The sequence below is a fragment of the Dendrobium catenatum genome, unplaced genomic scaffold (assembly GCF_001605985.2).
Source record: "Dendrobium catenatum unplaced genomic scaffold, ASM160598v2 fragScaff_scaffold_1390, whole genome shotgun sequence".
In the NCBI taxonomy this organism is placed as follows: domain Eukaryota; kingdom Viridiplantae; phylum Streptophyta; class Magnoliopsida; order Asparagales; family Orchidaceae; genus Dendrobium; species Dendrobium catenatum.
In genome coordinates, this window is record NW_021319852.1 from 53,273 (window position 1) to 76,412 (window position 23,140).

Consider the following 23,140-nt stretch of genomic DNA (forward strand, 5'->3'; position numbering starts at 1 on the left):
GAGGAAAGTTGATCAAACTAATAACACAAATTAAAAGAATAAAAAATTAAATTAATTTTAAAATTTTACTTAACTACACTAAACGTTTTAACAGCTTAGATTTAATAAACCCGAATTTATGCTTGTTGCTAAATAGCCCGAAGAGGAAGAGATCGTCGAAACAGGCGAAGCTTTGCCGGCGCGAGGCTGCCGTTGTCTGGCGACTTGCTGTTGCAAGGCGGTAGCTTCTTGTGGTCTACGGTCGGTAGGTCAGCAAGATTGCAATAGAAGTTCAGCCTTGGGCAAGTTCACTACGGTGAGGAGGGAGTTCGCGAGGGCTTTCGACGACACTGGCGGAGAACTACAGAAGGTACTAAAAATTGCTTGATTAGGAGGCATTCCACTTGGAGGTAAAACTAAGGTTGTCGGCATTTAAAATGCCTCAAAATTACTTGACCTGTTTTACTTGGTCGAAAAATCCCCAAAAGAAGTAAAATTTCTGCAAACCTCTTGTTTGATTTTTTTTCGTTGCATGCAGTCAGAATTGATGCTGTGAGTGACTCCGTGACTGGTGGTTCATTACTAAAAAACTGTTGTTTTGTATCATAAGTTCTTTATGCTCTTGAACTTTGGGTTGATGGGTGACATTTCTTGAATTCAGTAAATGTTTCCTTGTTCCTGAGTGAAAAATACTGACTGATCTTTGATTTGTGATAGAAATTTCGTATATTTGAGTAATGCAGTTATTGTTTTTCTTTCTTGTAATCTATATCTATTGTGCGTTAAATTTGTTGCTCTGTGTATGCTATTTTGAGTATTTATAACGTTATTGACACGAGGGATTTGATTTATACCTAATGAAATCATGATAAAATATGATGTCAGGCCTTAAGTAGGCATTACCGGCAATTACTGCTTTACATTCGGGATTTGAGAATGTTCATCACTTAGTTTGTATGGATCTTTGCTTTTTACAGATAACTTGGTCTCGCATTTTTGGCTGGTAGAGAGACCTTGCTTTCATGCATATTCATCTTTTGCTCTTGAAGATATGCTAACTCATAACCTTTCTATAGTTATCTACACAAGGCTTTGAAGCTCATTTAATGTCCAAGAGGATTAACCTGACAAAAAATTGTGAGTGTCCAAGAGGATTAATATGGCAAGAAATTGATTGATGAGGAGAAGACTGAGAATGCAGTAATTGGTGGAGAAAATGGCCTAAAATGCTTGAGAAAAAGAGAGAGTGATGAAAAAAAAAGTAGATTGATAGACATCAAATTGTATGAGGTATAGAGTGACAACTCAACGAGGAAGATTGATCAATATTACAAAAACTTATTTAATGGTCATTGAGTAATTATGTAAAATATAGGCACATCTATCCTAATTTGATTGTATGGGTCTAATCATATATATCCTTCCTCCAAGGTATACATTTGTTGCGGGAACACTATAGAAGGAATTAAGGAAATAAAGATAACTTGTGCTATTCACACATTAAAATTCCATGATTGCTTGTTTTCGTTAGTTCACTGTATCTGATGATTTATGGAGATCAATAACTGAATGATTCTTGTGAGGAGTATTTGTTGAATTTGTTTGCCTTCATGATATTCACTTGTGCATGAAAAATTTCGGGCATTCTTGAGGCCTCCATGTTATAATTTGAACTTCGCAGATGGTGGCTTCAATTGTCAGATGTTAGTGGCAAAAGCCGCAGGCTCATTCTTGTAAATGCAACATTGTGGGACTTAACCAATCATTCCCATGTAGCAAGAGGTCTTGTTGACTCATACCCCTTTCGCTTATAATGTCCCCTAATTGTGGAAAATTTTGAGGTTATGTAAAATGCTAGCATTTTAACTGCTACATTTAAGGTAATTGGTCCAAGGATATCCCACTATTCTTAACATGAACCAGTTTTCAATTACCTTTGAAGAGCACCCTTTGTTATTGCTTTCATTAAGTGATGTTTTTTCATTAGAAGACTCAAGTTCTACCCATACTTGTCAATGACGAATGATGCACTTTGGTGTAAAGTTTTCTGTGGATCTATGACATATAGGGCAAAATGTGGTCGTGCTAAGTTAAACATGACGTATAATATAAGACAATTAAAAAATATTGATATGAAATGTTATTAAATTGAAATATAAACTATCACGATAATACAAATAAATAAAGTGATGCATAAGTTATAGTAACTAACACCTCAATCTCTCATTATAATACAAGTAACTAAAATGCTGCAACATCTCTTTCAAAAGTCTACTTCACGCGAAGCATATGAAGTTGAAGTAGTAATGAAGAAACAGAGACAAGGAAAATCAAACTGTCGATGGTCCTATGGCTCTAAGAAGAGCCTAGAGAAAGACTAAAGGGAAGAAAATTAGAGAAATAGACAGACAATGGTAGACAAGAGCTAGCCAAACTCCATTTACGGTTCTTTTTGAACTTTGTTTTTGCTCTTTTTTTTTTTTTGAGAATTAGCAGATTGGATAATAAGTAATTCAATTTATCATGTAGTTCAGGTTTTTATTTAGATATTAGAGATTAAATTTTTTTTTTTTGAGATTTTGTTTGTTTGAGAATTAATTAATTAATTAATAATTGATTGTGATATTAATATATAAATCATAATAAATTTAATTATAATTTATAATTTTGAATTTATAGTATGTTTAAAAATTGCACATGCTATTTGGGCATTGCGCCATGCGTTATTTCTTATACATGGCGCAAATAGTAATCTTTCTTTTGAATATCTATGTTGGACCAAGCAAATAGCGTCATATGTGCCCTGTGATGTGTTGTATCGTGTGCTATGATGCATGTTATTTTGCGCCATTGACATATATGCTTGTACCTATTGATAATTATATAAGGTAAAAGCTTTGATCACTATTACAATTTAGAGACACAATAGTACTTCCTAGACTTTTAGGTTCAATGTTTGTGAGAGAGTTTCATGTTGTAGTTTGATTTGAAATTGAACGCTCTTTAAGGCTATGATTCAGAGTGAGTGAATGATTTGTGAAAGAATTTCAAACTTGTTTTTATGTAGCATATAGGCTTGTGTGTTTTGAGAGATGGTCCTAATGATAGGAGACTACATCGAATTAAAACTAGTTTGATTGGTGAGGATGGATCATTGGATCTGTTTCCACATGCTTTCAAATCAATGAAATACAAACTAGTTACACATATGTCTGTCTTTTGGGTTCTTCATAGAAATAAGATCATATCTCAAAAAGATAGATTTCAATTCTTATGAACTATAAAAATAAAAATATATATAATTTGAGTATGCTAAAGATTTTCTCTATTCAATATGTGATGTCGAATATGATTTATTTTATCATGGGTAAATTGTTTCCCATAAGCATAAGCTCCTATAGTTAATTATATTTTTGGCATGATGCCCAATAATACTTTTGATTAAGAATTTATATTTGTTTCTCTTTGGGGCTTGGCACAAAAGATTTTCTAGACAATGCTCGTTATTCTAATAGAAGAAAGGGTCAAATGGCTATCCACATGAATGGTTATAATACAATCAAACATTTGATGGTCAGAGCAGAAGAGTGATATCATACAAAATAAGCAAGCATTGTATATATTAGTTGAACATATGAAGAGATATCATTGAGTGACGTGAATTTGTGGGTATTGTTGGCTTAAAAATAAGAAATTGCCCAATGATAAGAGGTAAAACATACTAAATTCAATGATAGCCTCGAACCCAGATCTAAGGCAGTAACTAAAAATACCACTAATCTATGACCGCTAGCCTAAGTCTAATGCAGACATCACGATGGGGCTTAAAATTTAAAACCCTACAATGAGCTAAGAAATTTAATGACATGGCATTATGATCTTACATGGATGGGGCAATTATCTAGACCCACCTAATCGCATTTAAGTCATGACATCTAGTTTATATGCATATGCAAGATAGGATCTGATGAGGTCATCGATACAAATCAAATATCGCGACTTTCTTCTAATCTACTTGACTTTGATGTATGATGAAATAATTCGTGGAAGCTAATATTTGATTATCTTTTAAAGTTCTTGTGTAACTCTCAAACGCATCACATCAGGATCTCTATGAAACATAGGAAAGGGTCGTGCAACCTTGAACTGAAGAAAAGGCAGTGCGATCATGAATATGTATATGACATGTTATAGGCAAATATTATTTTAATCATCTACTTCTTAATGAGTTTCAAAAAGTAATGTTATATGTGGATTGGTAGGGCTATGTCTATGAATGTGTTTGGATGATGTTTTCATTGACTTTGAGAAGAATGCTTTTTGATGAATAGGATAGTCAATTAAAAATTAAGCTATCATTTGTGGTTCATCAAAGGAGTTAAGATTGATTATTTTTAAAAGTAGTGGCTTAGAGAAAAGCCATATTTTTTATTTTAAAGAAAATCATTCATCTATGATTTTCTTTAAATTGCTTAATTGATAGGGTAGAAATATTTAACATTATAAGAGCCTAATAAAAGTACCTTCAAGCCAATCATATCAAAGGCACAAAAAAGAAAAAAACTTGAAAAAAAGGCATCTTAATGCACAATTATTTAAACAATCAAACTAAATTATATATACATGAATAGATAATGTCATGAAAATGTAGTTGAGTTTCGCCATAACCATGTGGGGTTGTGAAAGGCCTTATCTAGATCATATATGTTATCTTTGCTACTAAAATGACCCATATACCTACATGGATTTCATAGAATAAAAATGCATAAGAAAAGAAAAATATAAAGCCACCCTTATAAAATATAATATTTGCATAGGAATAAACATGTGTTTTTATTTGATTTGGCATAACATTATGCCAAGTAGATCAGCAAGTAGTGCTTTCGAAGGCACTACGAAATAAGCAACTACACAAAAGTATATATCTACAATAATTCACATAAACAATGCCAGTTAATACGACGTAACCCATGCCAAATCATCAATTTGCGAGCAAGAGAAAAGAAAAGTAACCCTAACTATACTCTAATCTTAGGGTGCCTAAGGGTGTGCTTATTGTACATCCTATGTGTGCTAAGTTAGTGATTATGTCTACTTAAACAAATGTGTGATACTTAATTTGTGAACCTTTGATTAGGGATTCTTAGGTTTAGTAACCAAGGTTGTTATCAAAAACACCCTTTGATCGCCAAGATGACCAGAGGGCGAGGGTTACCTAAAGATCCTATAATCTTTTGATATACTTATCATTTTGATTGGGATTTTAGGGTATTCTAAATCTAAATGGCCAAAGCCTATGCATACATGAGTGAGGTAATAGTGATGTAGCATCAAGATATATGCCAAGAACAAGATCATAAACCAAAGCCCAATATCAAGATTTGGGCAATTCATCATGCACAACTCTCCATACATGCCCATAAACGTTCCATAATACTCTTAAAATCATGGGTGGATAATAAAAAAATTTAATTTAGTGCCCCTTGATGTGTAGGTGGGCCATACCAGTCAAGATAATAAAGATCTTCATAAATTAATTGATATCAATGTCAGTCTACTTACTTTATTTGGCCAATTTGAATTTCCATGTATTTGGAAGCTTTTAATTTAAATTTTCCTTTTATTTTATTTCCCTTTATAGTAGAATATGTTATCAATCAACGGAATAATATTTTATTGGCTCCTAAGTCTTTCCAAAGTTGTCTAGGCTCTAAAATGTCCATAAATGAGATATTGCTTTGTACTTTTTGATTAATTGAATAAAAACTATATTTGCAAGTGAAAATTTCATGTGAAAAACTTTAGTGGCTGCTCTACTCATTGGTGAAGCTTGGTGGCTAATCCCTAAGGCCTTTGTGAGTATTTACTTATCTCTTCTTGCCTTTATTCCCCCTCTTTCTCAATAAATTTTTTATGGCCTCCATTTAACCTCAAGCACTAATCCAAAATATCATAATTCAACCACTAATCCAAAATTCATAAAAACACAACCATAAGTTTCTTAACATCCCAAACCTTTGATATGGAGTTTCTCCTTTTTTTTTTCTTTGTGGAAAACCCATATTTTTAGAGCTTAAAATTTTTAGCTCCAAATCTGTCCAAAAATTTGGATTCTATTTTATCACCATCCAAGTAACACTTCCATCCATCACAGCCCTAAGGGGACACAAAACAAGTTGTTGCCTTTGCCATAAAGATCCTATAGACCTTATACTAGGTGGTATGAGCTTAATAGGGTGGTCTATTGATGGGCATAATGGGGTTTATTTGGTACTCATAGTCTATGCAAAAGGAGTAGCGATTTGATTTAGATTACAAGTGTAATATGAGGTCGTCAGCCTAGGTTCAATGACAAAACATGTTTTGTACAAAGTGGGATCACTTATACCCACAAGCTGGAATAGAGCGTCCAAGTTGTTAATTGCTTTTATAGGTGGACAATGGCATATCATATGTAATGTGTGTGCTTCCATTGAATGCAATTATGAGATGGTCTATGGTACAAAATTTTTTACCTCAGTTGGAGCTACGCCTAAGAACCAAGTACACCTAAGAACCAAAACTTATAATGGCTTTGCTATGTCAAGCAAGATCAATAATACATCATGTGTTTAGCTATTGAACGTGTCAACGTTAAAGTCATCGGGTTGGAAGACATTGATAGGGGATTCAAAGGTCGTCGAGTTGCCAGCTACAAGTCACCGACAACTCAGTAATGATCTGAGGCTTCTAAGCTCAAGAAACTTGGCGATAAAGTGAGTGTAAAGGTCAACTTTTCATGGGTAAGAACTTGCTACAATCAGAACTCGACAACAATGTGAACCATCGGCTATATAGTGGATGAGGTGGGAGATGTCGGCCTAAGGACAACTAGGAGAAATTGCTACTTTGGGAAAGTTAAGATGCCGCATTGCAATAGGTCATGATTTTCCTTAATTTGGGATGACCATGTCGCCTTCTTGAGCTGACGACTTTTCCTTGTCAAAGATGCCAATTACTCCGAAGGTAACTTAGTGGAAAATTTAATTTGGAGTATGATTTGTTGATGTCCTTGACAAGTCTTTAATGAACAAAGAAGGGAGGAGGCTTGAAGTTGCATCCATTAATGGCCGAGGATGATTTTAAGAAGTTGTTGACCCCTCTTTGGTTTCCTCATTAAGGGGCGACTAGAGAAGGTTGTCGAGTGTCTGTTATGTGATGACCCAATAGAATCATTAATGGGGTTGAAAATTGAGAATTAAGGAGGTTTTTTTTTTGTAGAAAATTACCATTTATGGAGCTTTGATCGTAAGGTAAACAAAGTTCTCGGGAGCCTTTTTTTAGTAAGCAAGGAGGTATTGGAAATGGAGGTTGCTGATATCTTAGATGGCGATGATGAAGGATCAAGGCAAGTAATCTTGAGTTTTAAGATATTCTCACACTAAAAGTTTTGAACATCCAAAATTTCTCACCCTATGGCTTTTGAAATGGGTGTTATTTATATGCTTGAAGAAAGTTGGTGGTTTTTATGCTTGTGCTTGCAAGCGCCTCCAACAATGAGATGGCCACTGAATGCCTTTGGCTACTTTATGTTTGATTTTGGCAAAACCATGGACATGCTTTCCTATTCTTTCAAAAGGAAAGATTGTAGGATGCCACAGCTGGAGGTGTGCGAGACAAGGATGACATCAAAGAAATGACATATACCTCGAGCATAACAATATTGAAAAGCTGATTTTATGAAAATTTTTTATGGCCTCATAAGGGACTTGTGAAAATTTGTGTATGCTAATGGTGACAATGAAATCTGTCAAAGGCGACATGTAATACAATTTAAGGGTCATGATGAGAGTCGGATGCCAATAACTAAGGCTGATGATGAACTTAACTCGAAGATCGAAAGAGGAATTCGAGAACAAGGTCGAGTAGGAGCTAAATGACAAAGTAAAGAGTGAGCTTTGCTCAAAGGCCGAGAAGGAGAACTCGACAATGAGGTAGAGTAGTAACTTGACTTAGATGTCAGGAAGGAAAGTTGTTAGCTCAAAGTCGAGAAGGAAGTCATCGGCCAAAGGCCAAGAAGGGCATCAATGGAGACTAGGGAGCCATTCACTAATTGAAAATGGAAACTTACCTACAAGTAGTAGGGCAACAAAGGATCCATTGAATAACAAGTCAGCTTAATGATACCTCACCAAATGTCTAAAAGGAGTCTCTGGATCACCTAAATAGGGTCTAGGCTAAGTCTACCTCATACTTGGATGTTAAAGACAACGGTGGAAAATTGAGTCTTAGGGCTCAATGTCTAATCTGATTAGGAATAGAATTGAGCCACCCTCTCAAGGGCCTTTAAGAAGGAGAACCTTGGATAGGCCTTCGATGATTAAGTGTAGTCTAAGGACAGGTCCGGTTATGGAAGAAGTTGGACTTAAGAATGACTTAAGTTGGGCTTGAGTCAAGTGTGAGTTGGCCAAGCCACGTAAGGTCATGGGAGTCTAGAAGGCATGGGTTACCATGGTCTAGCCAAAGCCAAGGTCAACAAGGATTTGATGAATTTAGCTTTGCTTTGGGTTGTCTAAAGTTATTTCAACTCATTCTTCTTGTGCTTCTGTGGCCTTTCCCTGGGATCTACTGTATTTGGTTTGAAGTCAATTGAGAAGGATGCGAATTTGTGGTAGGGCTCATTGGATTGCTTAAAGTTAGAAAATATTTTTGTTTTGTAAATTCCTTTTTTAGCTGGATATGTTTTGAAATCAAAATGGGTTCTTTTACAAATACTGTCAAAATCCGTAAAATGTGAGGATTTTATTTTCATACAGAAAATGAGTGAAAATGAAATAATGATTTCTTAAAACTCAATTGTCTTTCTATGGGCAGCCAATGAGTCCTTAGTGGAATTGAATTAACAGAGATTTAACTGATTTACTTAATGAACTGGGCATTGCAGGAATAATGAAACCTACCTTAGTCCTTTCTTGAATCAGCATCCATGGGAAGCCTCATGCATTTGGTTTGTGCTTTTAATCAATTGATTGAAGAAACATAAAAATTTAATCGTGAAGCAATTTTTGTGCCCCAAACATCATTGAAGAAGCTTTATCTTAAACAGGCCCTGTGATATTAGACGTATTTCTTAGGATTAAGGCTAGCAATTCCATATTTTGTTTTTCCGTTTCTGTTAGAGACTGGATCTTTATAAATAGTATTTGTTCTGTTTAAGTTCTTTTTCTTATGGTACTTCATTTGCTGTTTTTCTAGAGCTGCTGTTTGCTTTCCATCTTAGTCTGGCTTCTAGAAAATATGTAATACATTGAAATAAAAACCAAGTTTTTATTCTTCCCATTCTTTAAGAAGCTTTCATGTGATTGGACTTCTGTAATCGTGGATGGCTTTTGTAATTAAATTGCCTTATTTCCCTTTTTACGTTTGTACTAGTTCTTCTTACAAGTGTCTTTTAACTGCAGAAGATCTTTTAACTTCTTATATAATACCCATTGATGATGATTGTTTATTAAACACAGAAGATCATTTATTCAGTATGGTAATTTTGGGAAACAAATATTTTTCTGTAGGATGTATCCTTCTAGATTTAAAAGAATGAAGTTCGATCCAGAAATCATGGATTTCTCCGACCCCTTTGCAATAGCCAGATATATTGATGAGTTGAATGAGGAGAGGTATGGGAGTATCACTAAAGAATATGAAGAAATTCATGCTTTGAGGATGAAGTTTATAAATCTTTTACCTCCCTATCTTATCAAGCCTTGTTCTAAGTCAGAGCCTCAGCCATTGCAAACCTCCCTTACTGCTAATGGTCAGCCATCTGGTTTATTCCAAAAAGTAGATTTGACACAGCATGGTAGAATATCATCGGCGGGGGATGTCATTGATGTGGATAGCGATTCTGATGCCGATGGTGTGAATCCTACCTTCACCCAGTCTTATCAATATGAGAAGCAGTTTTATACGCCAGTCGTTGTAAGGCAGCCGCCTTCTATTCAGTATGAGAAGGTTTCTTTTGGAGAAAAAGTTGACGTCCAGGTCAACAAAAGTCCTAAGGTGAGGCATATTTTTAACCCTTCTGCATTAGTTGCAATATGCAAGCACAGCCAAAATGGTACCTTTTGCTTTCTGTCCAATTTGAATTTGTTGGTTTTAATTATGACAATTTTTTAACTTCAATTATAACTAACTATTTTATTACTTATCGAACTAGTTTACATTTTCAACATCAAAATTTTCTAGTTTTGTCATATGCTGTAGATGGTAATTGATTCATTTTTCCATGAACATCACTATCTTTGTCTTCAATTATAGTCTGTTATATTTTTGAAGAAGGAAACTGTTGATAATTCACAACTGTTGTTTTTCTAAAATAGAAGAGAAATATTTTTCTTCATTCTATGGACTTGTAGCAATTGAAGTCAAGATACTGGCGGGCCATCTCAGGGCATAAATCTTGGGGTTCCTATGTATGGTGAACCGCCAAGGTTGGCAAATATGAGACATCAATGGCAGGGAAGCCTTCGGATTGCTTACAGGACTGCTTCTCCGCCCATGGATGCCATCCTCTGCCAACAGTTTGGGAAATTTATTAGGCATCTACAAACAATATTGTTTTCTAAAGATTGCATGATCCGTTTTTAGAAGTTTTTAAGCGCAATTGTTTCATATATGTATATTTTTTTATGATTTTTTACTTAATGATTTTAGCCATTGTAAAATCCTATGAATAGAACCATGTTTTGGCCAAATTAGTCATATTGCTTTCCATATTTTCTTGTTTATTTCTCTTCTACTTCTTTCTTACATGGCACAGAACTTGATTTTTTCTAAGCCTTGGCTGGCAACTATAGTGGGCCTTAATCAGGTTTAGCTAAGGAGAGAAAATTAGTTCTTCCTTCACCTTACCAAGTCTTGCGATCATTCCGGGAGTCTCGATGGAGCACTCATCTTTACAAATCACTTCCTATAAACTAAATTGGAAGAATTTCTTCCAATGGTCTTGCTTGGTTCATATGGTGATTAGGAGAGAGGAAATATTGGATGCCTTAATGGTAATATTTGTCAACTTGAAATTGTTGACCCTTTCCATCATTTGATAACTTGCAATGTCTTGATTTTTCAATTTCATAGAAGAACAAATTATATCATTATACTTTGTCTACAACTCTACACAAGCAATTTGGAAGAAAGTCAACATGTCTAATACAATAGAAATTTGTTGAAAATTTCATGACAAATTAATAAGTTGGATGTTGATCTCTACCCAATCATCCTAACCTGCTTCGACTGCCCACGATCCCATTATCCCACATTCGCTCCCCTTGGCGCAAAACTCCCTCACAAGCATAGAAGAACGAACGATCTCTCCCATTCAGACACTGACGCACCTAGAAGCCCAAAGAAGCCATTCGACTCTCCCTCTCTACTCTTGATATCCTCCTACTCTGTGTCTACATCTCGTCTGCATCGTTCCGACTTCTGATCCCCGCCAACCGCACGATTCCAGCTCGACTCATGCCTGTGCTCATTGACCCGGAGCCGAACCCAGGTGTGGGCTTCTGCCTCCGTCCCTTCTCCCACAAGCAAACCCGTGTACGACTCCGTCTGAACCTCTCGAACCGCACAGGTCTTACCTTCCTATGCGAACGAATTAAATGCCCAGATCCCACCTCCTTTATGAATGGACCAATCCTCTTATTGATTTGTTCAAACAGTGAGTGAGTGAGTGAGAAGGGAAGATGTAATTAAAGTCCCCTGAAGCCTTCGGCCGTCAATTTTATCTGGTCGAGCAGATCTGAAAGGGTAAGTGCCCTTCCTTACCCCCCCCCCGAGGGATGAGGCGTCAGTCCCCTTCCCCCCCCCCCCCCCCCCACACCGACGGAGGGGGCGTCAAAAGGCTGCCAAAATAGCCCCAAGAAGCTATCAAATTTGCCTTGAGAGATTAATGAACTTCTAGGAACTATCTAAGAATAATGTATTAATTTCAAAATAAATTTTTACTTTATAAACTGATTAATTTTAAATGAATTAACTATAGGTTAAAACTCTCTTTAATTTAATCGTTTAATCAAATCAAATTAAATAATTTAAATTAATTATAACAAAATTAAAATAGTTAATCAATTTTAAACTAAATTTAAGTAATTGATTAATTAAAATTAAAACTTTGATTAATTTAAAACTTAATTAAAATTAAAACTAATTAATTTAAAGTAAAAATAAAATATAATTTTTAATTAATGAACCATTTAATTAAGTCTAAATTTTAAAATTAAATAAAATTAATTGAGCAACAAACTTTAAACTTTAATTAATAATTAAATAATTTAAAAATATTAATGAGCTTAGCAGTTAATTTAAAATAAAATTTAAATCTTTTAAGTAATTAAATTAAAACTAAAAATTTTATTAATCACCAAATTAATTTGAATTTAATAAAAGGCATTAAAAATAATAAAAGAACAATGTTCGCACTGCAACCTAAGTACAATACACACCAACTAATCCCAAACTCCTAAAACTAAAGAAAATAGAAAATATAAAGAAAAGCTCAAAAATCCTAACATAATCCCCTTCAACTCCTGGCAAGCTCCAGCTCTGCAAAACCCTGTAGTTGTAAGCTTCAGCTCCTGTAACTGCTACCTATGAACACCTGCAAACAAGTAAATGAAAGTCAACACAGGGTAAACAAAATTAATACTAGAAAGAACAAACAAGTAGGTAAAGCTACTATTACAAGCAAAATTAGTGCTGAAAGAAAACTATAACTATAAACAAAACAAAATGTTAGGTACTGAAATTAAAACTACGATACTAAAGTAAAAGGCAAGCTACTAAAGTAGGAAAGAAAAGCACTGTAGGTAAAACACTGATGCTGGTGTCAAAGCAGTGACGGGTGCAAAGTAAATGTCTGCTGTTAAAATCCTGCTAAGCTAAAATCCTGTTAACCTAAAGTTCAATCGGCAATTTCTAGTAGAAGTCATAAGTCCGACTTTAGAGGAGATCTATTAGTAAAAGCAACATAACCCTAAACCATGCATAATGGGCCACCTCTAATAGAGGCCGTAAGTCTTAGTTTAATTAGGGTGTTAGGGAAAACTTTCTCGAGGCAAATACACTTCCCTGAACATACTGTCAAATTCTATTAATATAAGCAATAAGGCCCACAATCTTTAGGTAAAAGTAACATAACCCTAAATCCCGATACTCTGGTCACTTTGCTTATAAGGTTAGGTTGTAAGACCCACCTTCAAGTTACTTCCAAGGGAAGCAATAAGACATGCTGTTTAGGCCACTTCTAATAGAAGCCGCAAGGCCTGTTGTGTGGGCTACTTTCAATGAAAGCAAGAAGATCCAACCTTCTAAATCTCAGTGCTACTTTCAATGAAAGCAGGAAGACCCAACTCCCCAATCAAACGGGCTATTTTTAAAGGAAGCCGTAAGATTCACTATACGGGCTACTTTTAATAAAAGCCGTAAAGACCGACCACAAATCTAAATCAAACAACTAGGTAACTTCCTAAATGAAGTCATAAATTCTAAACTAAATTAAATATTGGATATTCTAAGAAATGCAAATCCCAAATCATAATAAAATTAAAATCAATACTTATCTCGGAATCCCTTAGAGAAGGCAACCCATTACTGTTATTCAGATTCCCCGAACACTATGATCAACGATTGTTAGTGTTGGTAAATTGAAACTTAGGGTATTCCCGGGATGACGGAACCATGGGATCTTGATCAGGTTCATTTCATCCCCCACAAACAAAAATTTAAAACGGTTGCACATCTAAATATTTATTGATCCCTAATCGAGAGTTCTCTTCTACGTGTTAGGAAGATAATCTTATAATCTCAACGTCATGGTTGTTGATTGAAGCCAATCCCTTGATCTACGTGTTCATTCTTCTTGCTAATTCCCTGCATTTCCTGTTCTCCTTGCCAAGCTTTTTATTATTAATAATAGTTCTGCTATGCACAACTAACTGGTAACTTTCAATTGTACTTCTTTTCATAAAAATTGGGAGTTCATCTCACGTAATCCTTACATAAAAACTTGTAGATGGTGCTAAGAGATTAGAATTTTTTTTAGAATGTGCAATTGAATCCTCTATGCGTTTTAATGTATTTTAATGGGTCATCATTATGTCATTATGGAGAGTTCTTGAAAAGAAAGGAGTCAATAATGCTTATATTCAAATCATTAAAGATATGTATGCAGGAGCTATTACTTGTGTTCAAACACAAGGTGGATTGACCAAGTATTTCCCTATTTCGGTTGGGTTACATCAAGGATCAGCCTTAAGCTCATATCTTTTTGCTTTAGTCATGGATGTTCTCACTAGACATTTGCAAGAGGATGTACCTTGGTGTATGCTTTTTGCTGATGATATTCTTCTTGTTGATAAGACTAGAGAGGGAGTTGAAGGTAAACTTGAATTATGGAGGTCAACCTTAGAGTCTAAAGGTTTTCGCTTGAGTAGATCTAAAACGGAATATATGGAGTGTAATTTTAGTAGTAATAGTCCTAGTGAGAGGATTGTGACTTTGGGCGATCAAGTCATTAATAAGAGTACACGTTTTAGATATCTTGGATCTATTGTTCAGAGTGATGGTGAAATAGATGGGGATATTATCAGCAGAATTCAAGTTGGATGGTTGAAGTGGAGGAATGTGTCGGGCTTGTTATGTGATAGAAATGTACCCCTCAAACTTAAGGGAAAATTCTATAAGATGGTAGTGAGGCCTGCAATGCTTTATGGTACCGAATGTTGGCCTTTAAAAGAGAAGCATAATACTAAGTTAAGTGTGGCAGAGATGAGGATGCTCAGGTGGATGAGTGGCTTTACCCTTAGAGATAGGATACGAAATGAGCATATACGTGAAAAGGTTGGAGTAGCTCCAGTAGAAGATAAGATTAGAGAAAGTCGCCTTAGATGGTTTGGTCACATAAAACGGCGGCCTTGTGATGACCCGGTTAGGAGAGTAGAGGTATTAGATTTGACTTATGTTAAGAAAGGTAGGGGTAGACCTAAAAAGACTTGGTTAGAAAATATTAGGAATGACCTTTCTTTATTAGATTTAAACGAGAATTTGACTTTTAATAGGACACAATGGAGAAAAAGGATTCATGTAGCCGACCCCACGTAGTGGGATAAAGGCTTGTTGTTGTTGTTGTTGTATCATTATGTCATTGTCCTTATTTGTTATTTTGATATTTATTTGAGGTATGATGATCAAGTGTCATTTGAACATATTTGTCATTATCTTAATATTACAAAGGTTAAATTATCCAAAAAAAATTATAACTACTATTATATAATGATCCTTAGATTGCAATTGAAGATGTTTGATTACAGAATAATGATATAGTAAGCTTTGGATTGTAATTGAAGATAATTAATGATGAAATAAAGATAGGACCTTTATTGTCATTCTCTTAGGATTGAATCCTCCCTCTCTCTTAGATATGAAGTTTTTTTTTCTCTCTTTAGATTTGCCCACCTCTTCTTGAGGTCTTCATCATCTCTTCTGCTCAAATTGTTTTATGCTATTCAACTCCTTGGTTCTTCATTGACACAAGACTCTTCTTCTTGAAACAAACCCACCAAAATCTCGACTTTCATTTCTCACTCCTCGTAAAGAAGCCTTATTTGAAGAATTTTTTGGTTGATTTTGTTTAGCCGCTAGTATTATACATATAACCGATTGCATGGGTTCAATGCAATCTGCTGTTGTTTGTTCATATTTGTGTGATGAGCACAAACATAGTTATGTATTTGTTTACTATTCTAGTAAGTTACTCTATACTCCATTACTTAATAATTTCTTCTAACGCATGCCCAACACACAATACATATTAAAATGATATTGCAGCAGTGCTTTTGGGCTCTAATAGTGCTCACATTTAACCATACAATTACTTCATAACGATACTAAAAAAAAAAAAAAACTTCATAACGATACTACACTGGATATCCTATAAGAACCACATCATTGTCAGGGAAATGAGAAGAGAAGAAAAATAGAATTTTATTTTCCTTGCCATACTCATAGCAGTCTAGATATTTAAATACAGAAGTTTTTCCTATCGCTGAACCGGGTTGGCTAAGTGCTGAATCGGTTATGGTCTAAACAAAAAAAATAACAAAAGTTAATACAAAATGAGTTAACTAATTATTAATAAAAGGCATATTCCTTCTGTTTGCATCATTTGGTCATACCGGGTTGAATTTTTGCTGCTGCTGGGCATCGTCATGCTGATGCTGTGTTGAGTTGTAGTTGCTGCTGTTTTTCACGAGTTTGGCAGGCTTCTGGGTTGGTTGGAATGTAGCGGTTAGAACTTTTTTTCTTTGACGATATACTTGGATGTGGTTATTGTTATCCTTGGCGTCTTCTTCAACTGTTCGGATCCAATCTTTCCATTTATTTTGAATTATAGTGGAGTCTAAGGCTTCGTTTGGGACAACTTTCTTACTGCTTCTTAAAGCAGCTTTTTAGTATAAAAAATTAAAAATTGTGCTAAAAAGCTGCTTTAAGTAGCAATAATAAACCCGTCCCAAATGAAGCCTAAGTGAATAATTTGCTGCTTTTCAACTATCTTGATTCTGTAGTTCCTTTGCTTTAGCTGTGCGAAGGTGTAAATTTCATTATCTACTTTATTACAGAAGCAATACACTTTATATATAAACAAGCGTTTGACTAAAGTGGAAAATTTCACTCTTATAAATAATCTTTATTTGGTAAAAATCATCTGTTTGCAGAGCGAACTTCTCACATTCAAAGGTAGTGATGATCTAGCATCTCTTCTAAGTAAAATGAAAAAGGAGAAAAAGATGAAAACAGATAAAAAAGAAGGAAAAGAGAAAAAAGAGAAAAAAGAGAGAAAGGTTAAAAAGGAGAAAATACTCCATGCTAGTACTTCACCACCAATTCCTTTGCTGAGCAATGAGGAACATTCACCACAAATGTTGCAGCAGAGTCAAGATGATGTAGAAGCAACAGAAAGTGATGGTTTAGAAGATCTTTGGAATGATATGTCTCTGGCTATTGAATGTTCGAAGGTATTGTGTTATATTCGACTTCTGCTTTTCTTCCTTGAAAATTAAACACAATCTTACCATTGTAGAAATGGTATGAATCCTTTGCTTATGTGTCTTACGATTTGTTCTTTTTTTTTTGGGTTTATGTGTACTGGTTGCCTTTTGTTTTAATTTAGCAAATTGTTTCTATTGCTTTATCGGATTTGTTCTTTTTACCCACCTTTTGTAATACTCAATTTTTCGTCGTTTGATAAGCATTGTATAAAAAATGGTTTATTCAATGCACAAAGCTCTCAGCATTTGTGTGTGTGTGTGTGGGGTGGTGTGGGGTGGGGGGGGTGCCGGTAGGGCAGATGAGAGTTATAGAGTAGTACAATTCCTACCAAGGTTTAAAATTGAGTAATTGGGTATTGAGGCGTTTTTCGTTCATGAGGCGAGGCGCAAGTCTCAAGGCGTTTTGAGGCATAAGTCAAAATTTAAAAATTGCGAAAAGTAAAAAATAAAAGTTAAATATGATTTTTTATATGATATCTAAATATTATGTTAAAAGATGGTATATTAACTTTCTATTGAACTATGAAGTAAAAAATTTATATAAATATGAAACAAAAAATTACACAAAATATAAAGTGATAAATAATAAATAATATGAAATATAATTGAAATCCAAATATCACATAAGAAAAACAACATAAATATATGAATTGCATAAACGTATCATATAGCATCAAGTTTAGCTTAAATTTCTTCTTTATGAGTTCCCTACTCATCTACATTTAATTACTAATAAACTTAAAATAATTGACAACAAATCATAAATCACATGTACTATTATTACTAAGGGGATTTTTATTTGAGTCGTCATAATAAATTGGCATCTTTTTTGCCTCAACCTGTAGGGTCCAATACTTGTCAATCTACTTTTTTTTTTTTTTTTTTTTTCACCCATCTCCTTTTTTCATTTTATTTCAACCATCTTCCTTTTTCATAAATGTTTTTCATCAACATAAAATAAGAGTAATACCTAAATTTTTATAGGAGATGGTGGCGGTATGCGGATTTCAAGTGATCCCCGGCGGTAACTATGACGTTGGTGGTTATGGCGAAGGCGGTGGGCTGGTGGTCGAGGCAGTTGAGAGGAAGTTAATGCGACTTTATAGAGCAAGAGGGCATGATTTTTTTGAGATTTTTGTATATGATTTAACTAAGTTTTAAATAAAAACATACATAAAATAGAGCGAGGCGTATGCCTCATGCCAGCGAGGTGAGGCGCGCCTCAAGGCGGGCCTCAGCCAAGATGAGGCGTAAGCCTCACAATAAGTTCGAGGTGTAAGCCTCGATGCGTTTTTCACTAAAATTGTGCTGAGGCGAGCCTCAAGGCGAGCCTCTTATTGCGCAATTTTAAACAATGATTCCTACAGATCCATCATTGCATAAATGGGATTCAAAGAAATCATACTTTCATTGTTCTACAACTCTAATCAAAGGTGTTCCCTCCAAGAAGACCACATGGTGTCCTTGTTATACATGGGGTAATTTTTATAGAACCCCTCAAAATGGGGAAGTCTAGTGAAGCTTCTAAATCAAAATATTGGAATCTAATTAAAAAAGTCTCAATCATAAGCAAATGAGGCAAAGATATCTCGAGAACCAACAAGCTTAGCTTATGGGAACCGTTATTATATAAAATATACTTTACCAGTCTAATGCTGGATGCATTTTCATTGACTTAATAAGTCCAACGACAAATCATGATTCTCTTTAATTCACAGATAAACCTTTAGATAGAGCTAATCATTAGGATTTGACAAGCTCTTGCAATTGAATTCACACTTCCACCAGCTCAATAAGTCTGAGGATCAATCTAGGTTTTAATCAGCTTAAAAAGGTTGATGAGCCAAAATTGTTGAATTGCTATCAATTTATAAATCTAAAAGCTAAAATTGGGTTATCTTTTGAAATTTCCGTTCCAGACAAGGCATGATTTAATATAAAATCTATTCGGGGAATTTAGTCGAACTCTGTGATCAAAATCCCAAAAGCTAAATGACAACCATGAAACATAACTGCTCATGATGGCTCATTTGAAAAATTAGTTCTTGATTACAGGCTTCTAGCATTCCACAGCTTTGTTTTTCTATCATGAAAGTATTATTATTGACTGCCAACAGACAATGTACTTGCATGAACTATTTGGAATGAGGAAATTCTGTTTTGTTGATCCATGTGAATTAATGGTCTGAACAGAAAAGGCACTTAAAACATTCCAAAATTTAAGTATTTATGGTTTTGCTACTGCACGAATTTTTATTTCATCATTGTTTTGTGAGAAGATACGTTTTTTTTTATGTTAAGTTTTTCTTGTACCGCGAACTATATTCTCAGTTACACTTCATGCTGATGTAATTTGTGTTCTAGGATGTTGAACCTTCAGCTCCGGTTGAGAAGGAAGAGGTCGAGAAGGAAGAGGAATGCTGTCATTCCTTCATCCTCAAGGACGACTTGGGAATTGTTTGTCGAGTATGTGGAGTTGTTCAAAGGAGCATCGAGACGATTTTTGATTTCCAATGGACAAAGGTACTTTGGTTTTGCTGGTCAATCTAATGTTATATTTTGGGGATATGTTTTTTCTCCATTTTATCACTTCCTGTTTATTAATATTACTTAGTTGTATGGTAGTAATTAATTCTTAAATATTGCTTATGTTCTATGACTGTAGTTTATTTGATTTGTTTATTTTCTCGTTAGGTATTTTTAATGCATGCTAGATACGAATTTAAAAGGCCCTTAGAATGAGCTGCATACACGGTTAGGTTTGAAGCCTTGATAATGCAGTTGTAACTAAAGAAATTCAATCAGATTGTTTTTATTTTTCTCTGAATCAATAGCATAAATCAATTTATTCACTGCTAAATATTGTCAAACTGATCAAATAATTTTTGTACAATATTGCGTAATTATCTTTGGCAAATCATGACTTTTTTCTTAGTTAATTTGAAATCTTTCTTTTTCATTATTTGGGCATGTTTGTTGTGTGAATGCTATATGGAAATCAAGAATCACAGGAATACAAATGAACACACATACTCCGGAGTAAATCCTCTCAATTATGCTCTAGTTGGGTTTTGATTTTGCTAATCAAATCACTGATTTTATTTTTTATCCATAATTATTTTAGATTACTATTGCAAAATAGATGAAAGAAATATGTTACTTGTCTTTTCACCATTATTTATTTATCTTTTTCATTATCAATCAAGAAGTAGAACCATAAATTTATTTGGTACTCTTTTATTACTTTTCTTTGAATAATCAGAACACCCGCGATGCGAGGCACTATGTGTCTGGAACTCGTAAGCATGAGGATATGGATGAAGCTGTTGATGCATCTCACCCAAAGTATTCTGAAGAAGATGCTGCAATTGATCTTGGCATTGATCCGAGGCATAAGAAGTTGATGAAGCCACATCAAATAGAGGGCTTCAGATTCCTTGTAAAAAATCTTATGGTAGAAAAGCCAGGTGGATGCATCCTTGCTCATGCCCCAGGATCCGGAAAAACATTTATGCTTATAAGCTTTATGCAGAGCTTTATCACTCAGAAACCTGACAAAAGACCATTGGTGGTTCTTCCTAAGGGGATCTTGAGCACGTGGAAGAGAGAGTTCCAGCAATGGCAATTGGAAGACATTCCCTTGTTTGATTTCTATTCCTCTAAGGCAGATCATAGACCACAACAGCTGGAGATTTTGAAGAGCTGGGAACAAAGTAGAGGCATTTTATTTTTGGGCTATAAACAGTTCACCAACATTGTCAGCAGCACATCCACTGAAAAGATTGATGCTTTATGTCGAGAAAAACTACTAATGGTTCCCGGCCTTCTAATTCTAGATGAAGGTCATACCCCAAGAAATAACAACACTGCTATTGTGCATTCACTTTCAAGAATTAAGACACCTCGGAAGGTAGTACTTTCCGGCACACTATTCCAAAATCATGTAAAGGAAGTCTTCAATATTCTCAAACTAGTACGACCTAAATTCATGAAGGAGGAGTCCTCCCGGAATGTCATGAAGCGCATCCTTAGCAGTGTAGAGATATCAGCTGGTAGGCGGCCAAATAAAGGTTGCAAGGAGTCTGCTTTCTGTGATCTTGTTCACGAAACCCTTCAAAATGATGATAATAGCTTAAGGAAAAATTCAGTAATTAAGGACCTGAGAGAAATGACGCACAGTGTTCTTCACTACTACAAAGGTGATTTCTTGGATGAACTTCCTGGCATGGTTGACTTCACCGTGTTCTTGAAGCTAACTTCAAAGCAAAAAAGTATTGCCAGTAGGTTGCACAAACTTGATATATTCAAGGGAAACTCTGTGGGGAGTGCTGTATATATGCATCCAAACCTGAAGGAAGTTGCCGAAAGTGTTGATGGGGATAAAACTGAGTCCTTAAGTAATGATAAAGTTGATGGTTTAATTGGATCATTAAATGTCAGGGATGGAGTGAAAACCAAGTTTTTTCTTGGCGTTCTTTCTTTGTCTGAATCTGCTGGAGAGAAACTCCTTGTATTTAGCCAGTACATCCTTCCTCTGAAGTTCTTGGAAAGGTTGGTCATTCAAAGGAAGGGCTGGCGCTTGGGGAAAGAAGTTTTTATGATATCTGGTGATTCAAATCCAGAAGATAGGGAGTGGTCTATGGAGCAATTCAACAATTCTGCAGATGCCAGAGTTCTTTTTGGTTCTATAAAGGCATGCGGAGAGGGTATTTCTTTAGTTGGAGCATCTAGGATATTGATCTTAGATGTCCATCTCAATCCTTCTGTCACTCGTCAGGCAATTGGTCGAGCTTTTCGGCCTGGCCAACGGAAGAAGGTATACACCTACAGGCTTGTTGCTGCAGATAGTCCAGAGGAAGAACACCATAATACCTCCTTCAAAAAGGAGCTTATTTCAAAGCTCTGGTTTGAGTGCAACGAGTACAGTGGCCAACAGGAGATTGATCTTCACGAGGTTGAACTTACAGATTGTGATGATATCTTCCTTGAAAGTCCTGCTTTGATTGAAGATATCAAGTGCCTGTACAAAAGGTAAGCAATTTTACCCATTTCAGATTTCGTTTGAGACAACGTTTTTACTTCTTATAACAGCTTTCTAGTACAACAAAGAATTTTTTTGTACTAAAACTTCATTTTAAAAAACAATAAAAAGATCGTCCCAAACAAAACCTCAATTTAACATCTATATGATGATGATGTTTCCTTTGCCTTAACTACAAATTAATACATTGCCACATGCAGGTGATTCGCAATGCTTGATGAAGATGCTATGTTAAGTGTATATAGCACTGTTGCATCGGTAACCTTTGATCACAACCGTTAGTTCTCTTGATGGTCCTTAAATCGCAGCCATTGGTAACTAGAACTGGCACTTGTCTGTCTTTTTGATGTTCTTCATTAGGAAGTTTTCACTGCAGCTTATCGACCTGTAAGCCTGCAGTTCATAACAAGAACATAACTGTAGTAGGTCTGTTATGAATCCATGGAACATCATTGCAATGCTAAGGTTGTAGTCTCTTTTACTTCTCTTATATGCTACTACCAATTTAAGTAGCCGACCCCTACGTAGTGGGATAAAAGTTTGATGTTGTTGTTAATGCCTCAATATGCTTGTCCATGCATCGTTGGGGTTGAGCTAAGCATCACATTTTTTTTATAACCCAACCGGCGGCCGGTGGCCACCTACTATTTGTCATTGTGTTAGCTTCTATATGTTCGGCCACCCGTTGCATAAATATTAAGATCTTTGGTTGCCAATGCTTTTACTAGCTTCGCTCATATCCTCAAGATAAACTTTCACCTATGCCTACCAACTGTGTATTCATTAGTTATGCCACAGCTCAGAAAGTTGTCTTGGGTTTTGTTTGGGACGGTTTATTTACCGTTTCTTAAAGCAGTTTTTTAATATATAAATTTTAATTTTTTTTTCTAAAAAATTGTTTTTGGAAGCAATAAAAAACGTCTTAAACGAAACCTTAATCTCATATTTGGCAAAATCTACGCCTCATGGTAAGTATTGTTCAATGAAAGTATGACCTTAATTTCTTAGTGTGAAAAAATAAGTTACAATGGCACTATTT

At 35.1% G+C, this 23,140-nt stretch overlaps 1 protein-coding gene across 2 annotated transcripts; it reads left to right on the plus strand.

Moving 5' to 3' along the window:
* Positions 1 to 112: 112 nt before the first annotated feature.
* On the plus strand, positions 113 to 22,562 carry LOC110115740 (protein CHROMATIN REMODELING 35). Of its 2 annotated transcripts, none has more exons than XM_028699766.1 (6): positions 113 to 400; positions 9,528 to 10,014; positions 16,728 to 17,027; positions 19,425 to 19,583; positions 20,323 to 22,091; positions 22,302 to 22,562. In XM_028699766.1, exons 2-6 carry the CDS (start codon positions 9,529 to 9,531, stop codon positions 22,303 to 22,305), a joined length of 2,718 nt encoding a protein of 905 aa, XP_028555599.1. In that variant the 5' UTR covers positions 113 to 400; position 9,528; the 3' UTR covers positions 22,306 to 22,562. The 2 variants fall into 2 exon arrangements, with proteins under 2 accessions (XP_028555599.1, XP_020704744.1); XM_020849085.2 differs by having other exon boundaries at positions 114 to 349.
* The last annotated feature ends 578 nt before the right edge of the window (positions 22,563 to 23,140 follow it).

Coding starts and splice junctions, on each gene's coding strand:
- LOC110115740 (XM_028699766.1), top strand. CDS start 9,529: ATGTATCCTTCTAGATTTAAAAGAATGAAGTTCGATCCAGAAATCATG. Junction 10,015..16,727: donor AGGTCAACAAAAGTCCTAAG/GTGAGGCATATT, acceptor ATCTGTTTGCAG/AGCGAACTTCTCACATTCAA. Junction 19,584..20,322: donor TTGATTTCCAATGGACAAAG/GTACTTTGGTTT, acceptor TTGAATAATCAG/AACACCCGCGATGCGAGGCA.